This window comes from Polistes canadensis, unplaced genomic scaffold (genome assembly GCF_001313835.1).
Source record: "Polistes canadensis isolate GaletaPanama2010 unplaced genomic scaffold, ASM131383v1 scaffold_363, whole genome shotgun sequence".
Lineage (NCBI taxonomy): Eukaryota > Metazoa > Arthropoda > Insecta > Hymenoptera > Vespidae > Polistes > Polistes canadensis.
Genome location: NW_014569910.1, coordinates 42,100 through 59,110, shown reverse-complemented (window position 1 = coordinate 59,110; position 17,011 = coordinate 42,100). Strand labels below are relative to the sequence as shown.

General features: G+C 41.2%; 1 protein-coding gene across 8 annotated transcripts in view; it reads right to left on the bottom strand.

Annotated features, from left to right (window-relative positions):
• Positions 1-17,011, bottom strand: part of LOC106791979 (spectrin beta chain, non-erythrocytic 5) — a 36,064-nt gene that overhangs the window by 6,784 nt on the left and 12,269 nt on the right. For 5 of the 8 annotated variants that reach the window (XM_014758048.1, XM_014758049.1, XM_014758041.1 and 2 more), the window contains 17 exons: positions 16,612-16,862; positions 16,302-16,469; positions 9,920-10,145; positions 9,572-9,849; positions 6,895-9,498; positions 6,489-6,805; positions 5,990-6,367; positions 5,245-5,910; positions 4,868-5,153; positions 4,149-4,367; positions 3,595-4,037; positions 2,949-3,002; positions 2,356-2,761; positions 2,068-2,268; positions 1,393-1,993; positions 948-1,291; positions 79-840 (listed from right to left, as the gene is read on the bottom strand). In XM_014758048.1, coding sequence (XP_014613534.1) covers positions 79-840; positions 948-1,291; positions 1,393-1,993; positions 2,068-2,268; positions 2,356-2,761; positions 2,949-3,002; positions 3,595-4,037; positions 4,149-4,367; positions 4,868-5,153; positions 5,245-5,910; positions 5,990-6,367; positions 6,489-6,805; positions 6,895-9,498; positions 9,572-9,849; positions 9,920-10,145; positions 16,302-16,469; positions 16,612-16,731 — 8,073 coding nt within the window. In that variant the 5' untranslated portion in view covers positions 16,732-16,862. Of the gene's footprint in view, positions 1-78; positions 841-947; positions 1,292-1,392; positions 1,994-2,067; positions 2,269-2,355; positions 2,762-2,948; positions 3,003-3,347; positions 3,438-3,594; positions 4,038-4,148; positions 4,368-4,867; positions 5,154-5,244; positions 5,911-5,989; positions 6,368-6,488; positions 6,806-6,894; positions 9,499-9,571; positions 9,850-9,919; positions 10,146-16,301; positions 16,470-16,611; positions 16,863-17,011 lie in introns of all 8 variants that reach the window. The other 3 variants (XM_014758043.1, XM_014758046.1, XM_014758045.1) reach the window with 3 other exon arrangements.

Below are 17,011 nucleotides of genomic sequence, written 5' to 3'. Positions count from 1 at the left end.
TACAAGCATGCAAGGTTAATTAATCGAGGACTAATTAATAATGTTCTTTCATTTTCTTTCTCGAACCAATCTTTTTACCTGTTCTTTGAATAATTGTAACTGATGCGCTTGCGTCAATTTCTGTCTACGAGCTTCCCACGCGTGCACGAGTTTCAGTCTAAGTTCCTCAAGATGTTGCAGGCTTTCCTTAACGTCCTCATTAATTAAAACCAATTTCTGTCCATGTTCCTTCAATGCTTTAAATGTATCTTGTCTACCATCGATCTCTGCTTTTCTTTCTTGATGCAATTCTAGCAAAGCTTCGGCCTCTGAAATGGTAGTAGGTGGTTCCGACTCGTCCATTCGTTTAATCGTATCTGCAACCCAAATTTCTAACTCGTGCAAATCTGCTTCGAATTTGTGCAATGTATATGCTTGATTTAAAGCTTGTCGACGACGTTGAGTTAATCTTTGCAATTCGGCCCAATTTGTCAACACTTCTGACAGCATAGCGTTTATTTGGTTAGCCTTATCAGGATATTTATGCGAAAGCTTCCTTGCTTCTTCCCTATGTTCGTTCAATTTTCCTTCTATAGCAGTCATGTCTCTTTCCATTGCTTCCTGTTTCCTTTGTAATTGTTCTACGGCTGGTAAATCTTTACCAACGTCTGCGGTGTTCATGGCAACTGATTTTTCCATCACTCTTTGGTTAGTATCATCGATATCTCTATTGAATAAATGAATTTCTAATGCACCAGCTAAGGTTTCTCTGTAAGCGCTTAGTGCACCTTGCAAACCTCTCCATTTATTATTGAAATTGTCACGACGTTGTTGTATGGTCTTTGATTCGTTATCGCGACCCTAAACGCGAGTAAGACAAATATATAAGATTACAATATAATAATACAGTAGAATATATTGCTAAAACGATTTCTTTGATGAAAGATTTAATATACATTTTTGTTTACCTGTTTCATGAGTTTATCGGCTAAAGCATTGATCGCTTTTATTCGCGAATCATCCACTCTCATATCACTGTCAACATCGTCCAACTTTCTTTGAAGACTCAAACAGTGTTCATAATCTTTACCCGTATCACCTGCCTGAACCATCATTTCCTTATCTCTTATCCAAGCTTCGATTTTCTCAACTTGATTGTTGAATTCCAATATGTCTTGTGCTTCCTCTAGGCCTCTTCCACGATTTCCAGACTCTACGAGTAATCTTCGCCAAGAGGCATACAATTGTACCAGTTGCTCGTGAATTTCCTTACTCGCAGGATGTTTTTGTCCCAACAAAGTTTCCCCTTTAGCTGTTTCGTCAAAATATAAATCATATTAGTAGAAATAATATGTTTTATATTTAACATATTTTTCACTCATCGCGAGTGACTAAACCAGATAGATTACTTACCTTTTATTTCTTCGATCCTACTTTGATTAGCTGCTAGCTCTGCTTGGAAGGCTTGGTGTTTCTGTAATTTTTTAATTTTATCTTCCAAACTGGATACTTCACCTTTCGACGTTTCGGCTTCCAATTTCTTTTGTTTCTCGCCAATCCAAGATTCTGCCTCCCCAACGTCTCTGACGAATTGCGCGTGAAGTAAACTCGCTTCCAATTTTTGTCTACGCGCGTCGCACAAGTTACGAATTTTGACTCGCCTTTGTACAACCTCGTTTAATCGTTTATCGATCGTAGGGGAATCAAAATGATTCTGTGCCAAGAGCTTATCTCCGTGTTCTTGCAGAGCAGTCAATTTTTCTTCTTGAGTAACGAGTAGTTTTTCGAACTCGTTGTGTTTCTTCATTTGCGCATCGACTTCTTCGACCGACACGGCAAAGTTGTCGCCACTTAGGCCAGCTTCTTGGGTACTAGAAAGATTATCTAATTGTTTAGCGTCTCGCAGGAAAAAGTGTAGGTCTATCAATTGATCCAAGTGGACCTTCTTCTGTTGCCAAGCTGTATGCAATTTCTGCCTTTCGTCTAGAAGTTGATTACATTTTTCTTCCACTTCCTGAAACAATAAATCTTGCCTTGCACGCGAATCGTTCTACTAACGAAACATATTTTTATTTTTAATATGTTTACCGTAGCAGCGTAATGACCGGTTTGTACCATAGCTTCGCCCAAATCTAGGACTGAACTGAAACTATCTTCTCTTGCTTCGATTTCTCCTTTCAAAGCTTCGTGTTCCGCCTTTAACATTTGTGCACTCGCAGCATCGCGAACTTTATCTTCGGTCGACATAGCAGCACGTAGACCGGCAGCCCAATTCATCAAATCTCTCACCTAAACGAATCGTTTCATATTTTATATACGCGAATAGGAAAGATATTTCAAAAACAAAACAAAAAATAAATAAAGAGGAAAAATTACTTGAGTTAAGAATCTCTGTAAGTCACAACTGGCTTGTAACTGATCCCTTCTGTGAGCAGATCTTTCTTTCAAATCTTCCCAATGTGCAACGACGATTTGTTGTTGTTGATCTATGTGCATGGCATTGTTACCCGGATAATGAACTTGCAATCTCGATGCATCCTCTACTAAAACTTGCAGCTGTGCTTCCAAAGCAACGAGATCATTTTCAAATCCTTCGTGTCGTCTGATCAACGCCAATACGGAGTTTAAGTCGCGGCCTAAATCTTCTGGTAAGGCTGCTTCTTTTTCTTGGATCCGAGACAAAGCTTCGGCCACATCCCGATGGAATCTATGAATTTCTCCGGCAGCTTGTAAGCGTTGCTCTCGATTACGAATGAGATCGAGAAGATGTTGCCAAGATTCCCTGGTAAATTTTATACGAATTTTTAACTTTTATAGAATTTCATTAGAGTATATATTATAATTTGTAAATAAACGGAAAAAGAAAAATGCATGAAACTATCTACTCGTGCGTAACAGTTAATTAAATTCTATACCACAGGCACACCTGTTAAATACAAATAGAGTACCGCGATAGAAAATAAACTTACCGAATGATCGTGTGTTGCTTTTGTACCTGAAGAACAGGATCATCTTCGTCTTCTCTATATCAAATTATATATATAAAATACAGAAATAGTTAGTATACCAACACCTTAGTAGCAAAGTTACAATATTTCTCGAATGCATACAACTATTGTTCGAGTTATTTATTTTACAACTAGGTCAATGCATAAACTACCATATATATCAAATTTACTAAACTATCGTTATAAAACCGGCAACCTTTCTCCCTTGTTACTGACCAATGTAAACGTTAAATGTTAAATTGATACATACAAAGCACGTGTACGGAGAGAAAGAGAAAGAAAAAGATATTTAAAAAAAAAAAAAAAAAAAAAAAAAAAAAAAAAAAAAGGTACAGTTAGTATGTATTTCCTGTCTATAAACCTAACTGTTCTTGTCTTTTTTCGATATCTTGAATGTAAGGACTCTCATTCGCAATCAGCTTTCTAGCCAATTCTTTGCACTGATTAAATCTCTCNTACTGACCAATGTAAACGTTAAATGTTAAATTGATACATACAAAGCACGTGTACGGAGAGAAAGAGAAAGAAAAAGATATTTAAAAAAAAAAAAAGAAAAAAAAAAAAAAAAAAAAAAAAAAAAAAGGATAATCGAATAATTCAAGCTTACCCTAACTGTTCTTGTCTTTTTTCGATATCTTGAATGTAAGGACTCTCATTCGCAATCAGCTTTCTAGCCAATTCTTTGCACTGATTAAATCTCTCGGAACCAGCTTCTATTCTATGTTTAAAGTCGTTAAATTTAGCTTGCAACGCCAATAAGTGTTCGTAATCTTGTCCGTAATCCTCCGAAGCAGCAGCTTGCTCTTGTTCTTTGATCCACTGTTCCAATTCTCTACTTTCCAAGAAGTATTCGTGTCGATACATGCTCTCCATAAGACGTTGCTGTCTTACCGTTGCTAATTTTTGTAATGCTCTCATTTGTTGAGCGATCGCCTGTTGTTTATTGGCTATAGCTTTACTATCAGGATGTTTAGCATTAATCATCGCGGCTGCCGTATGTCCCATTTCTGATACGATGCCATTGTAAGTGTCCAATTCGAGTTCTACCGCCTGTAGTAAAATAAACGTTTAATCTATGTTATTTCGACAGAAAGTAACGGTTGCATCGTTAAATGTTAATTCGACGCTAGCTTAGTAGAGTAATAATAGGTATTATCGTACCTTGTGTTTCGTTAATAATTTAGTCGCTGCATCACGATCTCTTCCATAATCGGTCGAGCTGAGCACATCGTTCTTTTCGTTTAACCAACTTTCCACTTCTCCGGCTTCGAAGAAGAATTCTTGAGCCTTCAATGATAAGTCTAACGCTTTGCTTCTTTCTCCCGCCTTATCTTTTAAATCTTTCCAAGCGTCATCTAACGAATCGCACAGCTCTCTTATCTATATCAAATGTATATCATTGTTAAATTTTTTTTCTTTCTTACACAGTCATGCCACATACTTTCTATACACTCTGTATATTTTTGCAATTATGCATTAGTAATGAAAGAAAAGAAGTGAAAAATACAAATGCGGAGGTGTTCGTCTTGTACTCCTGTGCGTGCAAGATTGAAGTATTTTTTAAAAGAACATAAGCGGAGAAAAAATGTTCTCGCCGTTTTGCGCATTTAGTGATCGTAATATTGAAATAAAATCAAAATCGTTTGTTATTAGAAATAAGGCGACGCGAGACACAAATAAATCATCAGCATGCATCAACTATTCACCTTACCTCTGCATATCGAGTATTCATGGGGGTGCTCCGGCTATGCAAAAATGATCATTTTATTCTTGTCTCGCATTTTGTTCTCCTTCTCTCGATAGATACTCAATCATTTGAAAAGTTTGCGCGTAAGGTGTGAGAAAATATAATATATTGAATATACTTCTTAGAAACGTACCTTTTTCCTTTCAGGGTGAGCTTGCTCGATGAGCGCTTGTCCCGAAGCTAAAGTTTTGTCTATCATCGGCCGATGCCCTGCGATTTCAGCTTCCAATTTTTTGTGCTTTTTGTGTAACATCTGAGCTTGATGCAAGTTTTGTCCTAGCGTCGTGGAAGAAACTTGTGGTAAGTGATCTTTTATCCATTGCAATTCGGCATCCAATTCGAATCCAAACTTGTGGAAACGTAAACTTTCTTCCAACGCTTCGCGTCGTTTTTGGGCGGGTTCCTTCAAGCTACGGAACCTATGCGCGAATAGGAAAATCAAAATTATTATAATTGATAATTATATTATCTTATAGATAAGAGATTTGACGTCGTTGCACGCGTACGTACTTTCTCTGAGTTGCCTGGCTACTTTTTAATATATTTGCAGCATCGAAGTGGCCCTCGTGAGCCATTTCCTGACCCATGGCGACAAGATCATCAACTTTTTGCTCCCATTGACACATATCACTTTCAAGGGTTTGATGCTTCTTCAATAATTCCTTGCAACTTCGAAGATCCATTCCCACCTGTTTGCTTTGCAAACAATTCTCGATTTCCTCCAATTTCAATCTTGCATCTTCCATCGTACGATTGTAACCGTGTTGAGAGGCCGCTTGTCTGAGCCTACGTCCTTTTTCCAAGGAAAGTGCAACCAATCGATCCCACTGATCGTTAAGATCTTTTAACGTTTCTCCTACGTCGTCCGATCTGTAATTTTCCTCCGATATAAGGGCTTTCCCTGCCTTGTTGACCGCTCTCAGTTGGCCTTCGTTGGCTCTTAATTCTCTTTCGAATGCCTCGTGCTTTTGAAGTTTGCGTTCCAAGTTATTTAAATCGCGGTAACTTTCGTCGGATGCCGTCTTCATTTTATCGCTCAACCAGTCACGCAAGTCGTCAACTTCCGCTGAAAATTGTTGATAGTGTTCCGATGCTTTAAGTGCCGCTCTTCTTCGTTGAGCTGCATCTTTCACGGCCATTCGACGAGCCAATACTTGATTTCTTCTTTCATTGATACTGAAAATATGCAATTTATATCGCGTTTAGATACAGAAATAAGAATTTCGGATTATTGAATATACACTGTTCAACCTACTAATCTTTGTCATAGTGATTTTGAGCGATCAGTTTATCAGCAGTGTCGCTGAATGCTTTCAATCTATCGTCCTGAGCATGAAGAGTATTTTCAAACTTTTCATGCTGCTTTAGTAAACCTTCGACGTCGTCCAAAGATTCACCCAAATCGGTAAACTCTAAAAATGCTTCGTGAGAGCTCGTCGTGGCTTCGATTTGATCTGCTTCTCTGTTAAATTGCTGCAATTCTAAACATTGTTGCAGCCACTCTTCCTTTGCCATCCAATCGGATGATACCGATCGATACAATCCATGGAGCTTTTCCAATCTTTCGCGAACGTCTGTCAAGGCTGGGTTACGATGTATAAGCTGATTTCCAAGCTCCTCGACTTCCCGAAATCTACAAGAGTATCATACGTTACTCTCTCTCTCTCTTTCTCTCTCTCTCTCTCTCTCTCTCTCTCTCTCTCTCTCTCATTCCCTTTTTCTTAAAGTAGTTAATAAATATTGCAAATACGAACTCGTCTTCGCGGGTCTTTATCTCCTCTCCGAGTTCCATGTGGTGTTTTCTTAATTGTTCGGCAGTAGCCACATCTCTGACCGATTCTTCGGCCTTCATCGTCTCCTGCACATCCGCGGCCCAGTTGATTAAATTTTTCGAACTATTCATGAATATTTGCTGGCCGACGGCATCTTCCAAACGAGATCTACGCTCCTTTGCTTTGCTCTGCACTTTGTTCCACAAATCTTTGATCTCGTTTTGTCGCGCATTTACGTTGTTTAGCTCGTGGGGATAAGAACTCTTAACGCTGTTAGCTAATAGATTTACCTTCCTTACCTGTGGTACAGAGAATCGTAAAAAAATGTTTTTAGAAAAAAAGAAAAAAAAAAAGTAAAAATAAAAGGTAGGAATATCGAAAGACATACTTTCTCCTCCACCGGCGCCAACTCCCGCTCCAAATGCTGGTGCCTTCGCTGCAAAGCTTGAACCGTTTTTAAATCGGGCCCTAGTTCCGCGGTATCCAGCTGCGTGATCTTCTCCAACATCCAATCGTGAGCTTCGTCGCAGGTTCTGTTAAATAATTCAACGCTAGAGGCACCTTCCAAGCTCTTTTCCTTTTGAGTTTTCAGCCAGTTCAAATGATGCCAAAGCTGATGAATGTGTCTTTGCCTGGCTTTGACTTTGTCCAATTGACTGTGACCCTGCCTGACGAATTCGTCGACCGCGGTATCTATAGCCTCAACGCGTTTCCCCGATGCCGATAAATCGGTCAAGAATTTCTCGTACTTTCGTTTAGCCGTTTCCACGTTGTCGCGAGGATCGTCGGTTCGAAGCATCTTTTCCTTGTCTTTTATCCACTTTTCAAAATCGTCGCATTCTCGATAAAAACCGTACAATCTAATGGCGTCTTCCAACAAGGCGTGACGCTTTAACGCCAATTCTTGCAATTCGCTGTACGTGTCGTTGATCTTTTTCTGACGTTTCTCAACGCTATCACCGTCGTTAACGGCTTTGCGTTTGATCGGTTTAACCGTAGACTTGATGGACTTAACCCTTCTTACAGGTACCACTTGTTTGACCATTTTGGTCTTCTTAACTCTTTGCGTAACTCTGACCTTTTCCGGTCTTCTCATTTGAACGGATATCACTTTAGGCTCGATTTCGCGCACGTAATTGGCAGGCACGAAACCGTCGGTGCCATCAGCTTTCCTGACATTCCACCAATCTAGATTGGTCTTATGCAAAAGGAACATTACTTCGCCTTTAGCCATGTGCATGCCTTTGCCGGTGAACGGATACAAGCTCTTTACTTGCGGCACCAATCTTTCTTCCTGAACGGTTTTCGGTTCTAATCGTTCGACGATCTCGTCGACCCATTCGTCCTGAGGTACCAATCGTATTTCCTTACTCCATTCTTCCTGTTCCAACTCTGCCACGGGTTCCGGATCGGCCGACAACTCGAGCGTGGAGATTCCCGACTTGATCAGCTTCTCGGCTTGCATGTTCAAAGATTGGACGTCGCCTCTATAAGCATTAAGTTCCCCTTCTAAATCTTTATGTCTTTGTAAGAGCGCTTGAGCACTGGGCTCGTCCACGCCGTAATCTTCCGAAGTGACCAGAGCCATTTTCTCGTTCATCCACGAATCCGCCTCGTTCGCGTCGGCATAAAATTGAAACGCTTCGGCTGCGTCGTCCAATTGTTTTTTCCTCAAGGAAGCAAGCTCTTCCAAAACCTTCCAGTGTTCTTGCAACGAGTCTATACGATTTTGAATTTCTAAGGAGGACGGATGATTGTCGGCTATCAATCTTCTACCAGCCTCGCACAATTGTTCGGATTTCGGTCTACGTACTTTCATCTCGTCCTGCAACACTTTATGCTTTTGTTGCAAGGAAATGACGGCGCGTAAATCTTTCGCCGATATTCCAGCCTTGCAAATACGTTGCTTTTCGATAAGCCACGATTCCTCGTCTTCGTGATCTTGCAAAAAGTGGAAAAAATTTCTGGCATCCTCGAGACGAGCTTTGCGTTCTTTGCTGTACTCTACGAGCTCATCGTAGGCACGATTAAGTAGATCCAATTTTTGTTTTAAAAGAGGTACCTCCTTGCTCTGCGGTTGAGCCAAATGTTGAGCAGCCTGTCTACCCAAACGTCGTTGACTTTCTCCTAATGCGGTTACTTGCAATTCTTGCAAACTGTGCTTTTGCAGAAGATCCTCCACTCCTAACAAGTGAGGGCCAACGTCCGTGCTTTGGAAATTAAGTTGTAACTCTTGAATGGAGGCCAAAGTCGTATCGATCTCTCTCATTAAGCTCATTAGGGAGGAGAGAGCGACCAAATTTGATTTGTGATGATCCAACAGAGCCAACAATTCTTTCCATCTTTGCAAGACTTCTTGTTCCCTCACTCGTACCCTTTCCAGTCCATGATAATTCTCTCGAACCAATTCCTCCGACATGTTGGTTAGATCGTGGAATCTCTCTTCTCGAGCTAAAATGTCCGCGCTGATAGCCTCGTGTTTTTTCACCGTGGCGTCTACCTGGGCAAGATTACTACCGTATCTTGGATCGGTCAAAACTTGAATCATTTCCTTCAGGTAACCTTCCCTAAGTACGCTCTTTCTCTCAAATTTGTAATTCAATTGCTCCAATCTTTCCTGACGCAAGAGTTCCGTTCTCAGGGCGACTTCTCGCCGATGCTCCGCTCGTTCCAATTCGACCCAATTCCTCTCGATATCGTGAACGAGTTGACCCTCTTGCGGCGTGAAGGCCGGCTGGTTCAACGATTTCAATTGGGTGTTTATGTGAAAATACAAAGCCTCGATTTCCGATCGTTCCTTGTACTTGGGTGGTTTTTCCACGGTTCTGTATTGTTTGAAGGCCAAGAGCTCCCGTTGAATACCTTCCAGCGAATTGGGAAAATTTCGATTCTCCAAATCTTGGATTTTTAATTTGATCCACTCGAGCAGGTCGGTTGTCAATTTTTCATAGTGGACCTTCATCTTATCGGCATCCATCATTTGACCAACGATCTGGAAATATGTATATTAATGTGATAAACGATCGATCATTTAAATCTTTCCCCTTTAGCATAGCTATACCTACGTTCGCGATTCTCTTTCCGCTTTTAATTTCGTTCTTCATCCTGGCGAAGGTGTGATAATAGGACGCCACGTAGGTGATAATAGACTTTTCGTCGGGTCTAGCCGTATCAACGTCCTCGGCATCCAACAATCTAGGAATGCCGAGTTCAGAATTTGCCACGTCGAAAGCATAATTCAAGTTGTCGATGTTCTTGTTTTGCTGCAGTTCCGACCAATTTACCAAGTCTGGCCTGTGTGCGTGGATAAGAGCGTTGAAACCGAGACCGCTTCTCCATGAACCTGTTCGATACGAATGTTGCCACCATAACGTTCAATAAAATCAAAATCTCGTCAAAAGATTCCTACTCACCCGTAAAATCTTGAATGTTGACGCCAGGATAACCATTGGTCTTCCTTTGGCACCAGAGTAATAAAGCATCCTTTGCCGATTTTTTCTCGCTGCTGTCATTTTCTTCGTCCACGTCGATCTCGATCTCTTGTATTTGAAATCTCAGGATAATGGTCCAGATTAATCCGAGGATCAGTCTAGGATTCCCATCGACTATGTCTTCCGCTCCTATACTTTCCAAACGAACCTACACAACAATATTAATGTACCAGCATGAGAAAAGACAATCATTTTCTCCAAATAAACTTTCTTTCGCGTTTGTTCTTGCAACGATATAGGTTCTTGTATTCTTGGCGAACGTAAGAATACAACGTGAGAATAGCAAGTAAATGTGAATAGCATTCGCGTAGCAGAAGATCGATTCGAACCAATTGAGCCTACCTAGTTTTAAGAAAGTAGCAAGTACTGGAGCTAATTACACATCGAACGGTGTTTTCGCTCGTTAAGAGAAACTAGAGCGATTACTTGCTCCGAAAGATCGATCGCAGCAACGAAACGTGCCCCTTTGCGAATGAACATATCATCATCTCACGATCTCTCTCCGTTTGTACTCGAACAAAAAAGAGTATTCGAAAAGTATAAGAGAGATTTTTCTTAAATTTGAGGAAGGAACTGTGTGTTTGAATGGCATCGGCGTCGCGTTCCCGAGGCTGGTACGATGGCCAGCAGCTCGCCATCGAGCTGGAATGCTGTCCGATCACTTGTGCCGCTTTATCAAGGCCGCCCCGCTGGGAAATGGAAATGATTGCTTTTGCCGTCCCGACGAGATCCAAAACAAAGAAAACGCGGGACGTCACCGTTAGTAGGTGAGCGTCACGATGAACGGAGAAGCTAATAACGAGAGACCAAGCAAGCAGCTCCATTTCTTCCTCCTATCGAACGGGGAGGGTCGTCAACGAGTACTCAAACTCGTTTCTTCTACCTCCGTATGATGATCCTCCTCGCCTTCTATTCCGGAAAAAGACCAAGTGGAATAATAAAAAGATCTTTCCCGTATCGCTACCGGGATCTATTTAGCCTAAGGATACCAGCAGGCTTACGGTTTAGTGCGTGAACGAAGCGGGAACGTTTGAAAATCTCTGGCTCGGCGTAAAACGACGGAAATCCAAATTCATTTTTCTTTTCCGACAATTTTGAATACCATGGGCTGATTGTCTTTGCGTTGCGTACAACACATTTCTCTTCCTAACTATCTCATAATCCCTCTTGCGTAACATTTTCAAGATATGCGCGCCTGCATACTTTGCGCTTGAGAAAGTTTACAATCGCGTCTTGATTCTATGATGAGCACCGCTAGTAGACTGCCAACACCGGAACAGTTTCCTCCTTGCTGGAAATTGTTTTTTTTTCTTTTGCAAGAAATCACCGAGCACGGAGAAACAATTGGCGCGATTGTTAACTTTGTAGAATTTCCGCAAGTTTTTCTTTGCCTACCGATTAGATATAAAGAAACGAATCGCACGCGCGAGGGAGGAGTATATGGCAAACGGTGAAAGTTCTCCTCCCCCTCTCGAAAAAATAGCAATCGAAACGCTACAAAAAATCAATATCCCACGCGTTGGATTCTTGGCCCTTGGGGTGCACGATCGATAGATAAGACATATCGCGAACAATTTGTCGAGGATGAAAAAGCGGCCAAGAGCCATATCGTGATTCATTCTCTTCGATTCATTCTCCTCGATTATCGAACGACGATCCCATAGGGCTAATGGGATCTCTTCCGACGATATTAATACCATTGACAAATTATTATTAATCTGCCTTTCCTCCTCGATATATTTTCGGATATTATTGTCAAATGATTTTTATTTTCCGTTAGACATTGAAGGTTGTTCGATCTTTGAATTTCCATCGTGGCGTGCACTCACGTTACAAGTCGAGCTTCAGCGACGTATGAATAATGAATGAGCCTCGGGCTGCATTGTAAACCGCGAGAATACGGTACCCACAAAAGGAAGAACAAGAATAAACGTGTGCTCGAATTTGCCCCGATTTAAGACGCCTCCATTCTCGAATCGTCAACGTGCATAGGATAGGATAGAATGGGGTGGGATGGAATTGGATGCCTATCGGTTTTCGTACCGTTGCGCGCCTTGAAAATCGATGCCCGGCTAATGGAAACATTAAGGCTAGTTTTAAAGACACACAGCCCGTCCGTACCAAGCTTCGCCAAGTCGAAGGAATGGGAATAGCATTCCTAATGCATTTAACGTGGAATGCGACTCCTACGTCGAACGTTCACTGGTTCAAACGAATTGAACAGCGTGCACGTGCGCGAGTTGACCGTTCGACCGAGCCCCCCCTACTATATTTCTCCCTTTCTACGATCTTTCCTGCCGTTTCCCCGTGTCATTTCCCATATAATTGGCCCCTCTAATCGGAAAATTAATTAAGTTTGTCGATAGGAAGAAGATTATGCGCTTAATAAGAATTAGATTGCATTCCTTGCACGATGATATCGCGAACACCTCTTAACAGTGCACGGTTCCTCCTCCTCCTCCTCCTCCTCCTCTCCTCCTCCTTCTTTCCATTTCCTTTCCACGCGCACCTTTCCAGTTCAAGCGTCTTTTATCTGTTTAAAAGCTGGGCCGCTTAGCGGTTTTCCTGCGTCGTCTTTTCATCCAACTAAGTCGCCCGTCCTATACATACATACATTCTTGTCGAGTCTAGGAATGCGAATCGGAGAGACACGCGAGAATGACAAGTCGAGCAAACGAATAAAACTGCATCTCTTGGTGTTTATTTGTTAATCCTCGAACCGAGGCTAAAGAGCAACAGCCTGGCTGCAGCAAGCTAAGACGTAAAAGCAAAGGAGGGCCTTCCTTAACTGGTCGAACATCTTTCTAACGGGCTCCGGCCACCACGGGCCTCGACCACGATTCCATAAACTTCCATCTTCCTTTCTCTCCCCTCGTTTCCTTTTGGATCTGCAATTCCTTCCCCTCCTCTTGCTTGCGGTATCATCGATGACACGCCTCGTCGTTCAACCTTCTACTCTATAACCATTCACGAATAATCGCATAATATCGTGCACCTAGCCAAAACGAATCGTTGTCCTCCTGTCGAATTTCATCGCTAGTTGTTTTTCCTAACTGGTATTTTTTCTTTTCTATCGTTGCGAAATTGTGTCGACGATGCAGCTCGTTAGATGAGATAATAAATTTCGCATTGTCTCCCAAGCCGATCTTTGTACCGCGCAATCATTCCTCTAATTAAAAACACGACTTCTCTTTCCTATATGTCGTCTAAACAATGTCGTCATCCGTTCATCTTTTTTCTTTTTTTCTAACTAACTAGGATAGGGGATGTGAGATCGGCTAATATTGTCTAGCTAGCATGATCGATAAACAACGACGTCTTCTTCTTCTTATTATTATTTTATTTTGTCATCGAACCGATAAAGGGTTATCGCATCGCGAGTACAAAGTTTTATTCAATGACACAAATACCTCCAGAGCCACATATGTCATCTCTATTTCAATTTTCCACTTTTTCTCTATCGCCGTAAGTTTTATTTTACTTTTTTACACGCTCGAGACGACTTTTGCAATGATCTCGTAACGAAGACGAGGAAAGTTACGCGCTTCTCGCTTTCACCCGATCTTTCTTTTATTTTATTTTCTTTTATTTTCTTTTCTTTTCCTTTCTTTTCCTTTCCTTTCCTTTCTTTCATATTCGTCATTCGAAACAGGTTTTATCCGATATTTGCGGGAGTCCGTTTCTCTTGAACATTGCTTAGAAGAAAGAAACGCATTTGTTTGACATTAACGGTACCCTACGAAACAGATATTTCGGAATATCAGGATTGAAATGTTTCTGCGAAAGATTAGTTTCCAGGATAGGGATGATGATGATGATGATCATCTATCGGCGAATCTCTGATCTTCCTTCGAGTTACGGAAAAGAGAGAGGGGAAAAAAAAAGACTTTAACCAACCGGTCCTTCCTTTCTCGAGCATGCTTGACTGGTCGGTCAGTCTAAACACTATTGTCTAAGACTCAAGGATCGCGCATAGAGTCGATGTATGTGCCGTCTGGTTTCATTTCACATCTGCGGGGCTCACGGTCTAGCAAGTTTCGCCTCGGTCGGTGACCCTTCTTCTCTCTTTCTCTTTCCCCCACCCCTTTCTCTTTGCCTTTTCTTTTCTTCTCAGGCGTCCCCGTTTAGACTCCCATTCGGTTCTTCGGTTCTCTCTTCATTTCTTATCCTGCCCTTCGTGTCCTTACTCTATCTTGCTCTTAACCGATACCCACACCTGCGATGCATACCTTTCACTCTTTCTCTCTCTCTCCCTTTCTCTCTCCCTTTCTCTCTCCTGAGGTATATTTCGATTTACGAACGCGCTTGAAAGCTGATAAGAAAGAAACTACTTCTCCCTAAAAACACGATCTGTATAGGTATATGCATATATTCAAACGACGGACAAGTACGTGAAATTTATCTTACGCACTTTTATTCGAAAAATATTTTCCAATAACGTAGAAGTAATGAAAGCGATGCAAAATAGTGTGCAACGTGTTGTAAATACTTACGGGTCTCTATCGGTCAGCGACTTTCACTCGGCACCTGTGGTTCATTCCTACAAATCGATTTCGTTTCTATGCTTTTCTCGATTAAATTATCGATGTTTATAACAGGCGCCAAGAGTTCAATCGACGCGATACCCTTCCTACTTAAACGTATTGGACATTTGAATAATTATACTTTCTAAATACTCGTGGCAAATCCCCATCCCCTTCCGCCCTATCCCCGATCTCCCAATTTATTCATTTAACTTTGACGCGATTAACTTGCAATCGTTTTTATTTTTCTACTCGTCTAAATATAATAGAAAAGTAAAACATAAAGTTTTTAAGAGATATTAGAAAAACGCGTCAACGGAATGTTCGCGACAATCGATTGATCATCGTCCAGAAATAGTTAACAATTTTTCGCCATTACAAACAAAGTTGTTATCGATCGTAAACTATGATAAGGTATCGATTCATTATCGATAGATTGAACGTACTTAAAAGTAATTGTGTGAAACGACATTACGGATAGAATTAACGCCGATTTAATCTTTTTTGATCGATTAGAAAAGAAGAAGAAAAAAAAAAGTAACAAATTTCTTTGTAATGCCGACGAATCGATGCACACCTGTGTCAAAGCCTTAATTGGAAAAAAGGCATCAAGAAGTAAACGTGCGGGTTGCATCCAACGGGGATACAGGTTTTCCACTCCGCTATTTCCTACTTTTCTCCGATAAAGGAAAAAGCATTTTTTGTTTTCTCGTATCGTTTCAATGCCTAATTTGGTTAAACGTTCGATCAGAAATGTCGACTATAACACAGGGACGAGACGATTCCACGATCGATTATTATTCGTCATAAATTATTTACCGAGCGTATACGGGTCATTGATTGCAGTCAATGACTGGGGAGAATATTTTTACGCCGAAGAATATGAAAGAAGCTTTCACGGAAGAAAGCGTCGTTTCCCAGGCGAGCCAATTTCTTTTTTTTTTTTTTTCTTCTTCTTTCCACGCTCGAATCGCGATCGATGTTTTATACTTTTTTTATCTGCACTCGACGAATCTTTGTATGTAATTGTCACACATTCGATTGAATATTTGTAGATTTGATTTAGTTATTTATTTTGCCTGATATAAATCGAAAGAACTTCATTAAAATGGTATTTTATGCATGATACAGGATTTTGATTAAACATATTTATATATTTATGTTACATTAGAAATTTGTTGGAAAACAAGAGATCTCTAAAAGATGATGCATTGAACCGCAAACGAGCGAAAGATACTTGGGCGAGAGATCGTGAGAAAACTGAGACGAGAACAATACAAGAATATATATATATAGTATAGAAAAAGATGGACGAAGGAATCTATCAGTGATTTTTCTAACTTTCGTTCCAACCGAAAGCCCTGTAAATTGGTCACCGTGCTGTCTCAAGTTGTCTTACGGTGGTCTTACGATGGTGTCTTGCCTCACCCGGTTGCCCCCTTTCCCTCCCTACCTTCCCGCGACTAGACTTTATCCTCCCTCATCCGGTTCTCGAGTCGACCCAGACTAACTAACATAAGCCGACAACCATCCTTCTCTCTAAATACGTTTATACTTTCCTGCCTACGTACAAGGTACGTGTGCCCGGCCGCGAGTCAGTGTAGATAAAACTGTTATGTCATAAGCCAGGCAAGAGAATATATAGAAGGCCATTCACGTAGGGAGTAGAAGAACTTGCGTGGCTTCTTAGAGGGGGGACGGACTTTGCGACGTCTCGGGATTGACGTTTCTGAAATAATTTGATGAAAAGACAAAAAAAACCAAACAATAAATTAATCTACCTTCGTATGAAGAAACGCCAAGGATTTGTTCACATTTTCTATCTTGTGTACTCGCATACGGCCGTTGTTGGGTTTGGCCAATCTTTCTCCCGAAATGATTTCCAACAATTTCAGCAATTTTTTCCCATCCGCGAGATCCGTGAATAGATCGTCCACTTCCATGCGTGCCTAAAAACAACGATTATCGTTACTTTTTCCCATTAATAATTGCGTTGCAATTTAAAGTTGACGTTTAGCATCTAGCGACACGGTTTACACGAGTTAGCGAACACTCATAGTGGTATGGAGACAAGTATCTTGTAATGATCACCTTCAAGAGGAAAGAATTGATCCATTTTGTGAACGTCTTCTTCTGAATGTGCAGACGTTCCTCTTGCAGGGCCTTTATGCGGCCCTGCTCGAACTTGAGGACGTCCTCCCTCTGAGTCATTCTCTTCTGTATAACCGGACCACCTCTGTATCTGTCGACTCTCGGCGGTGGATACGTGGAGAGATACTCGAAATTGTTAGGTCTTCCTTGGGGTACGACGCCGTGCCCAGGGCGGGGCTCATGCTGCGCCCCTGAAACAAACATTTTCCATTGGTTAGAAAATTACTTTTTCTTTCTTCGCTTTTTCAAATACGTCGAGAGTAAATACACACACACACAGGGGATTGGGATTTGAAATGTTTTCCAGATGAAACCCCATAGGGGGGTGGGGGTGCTTCGT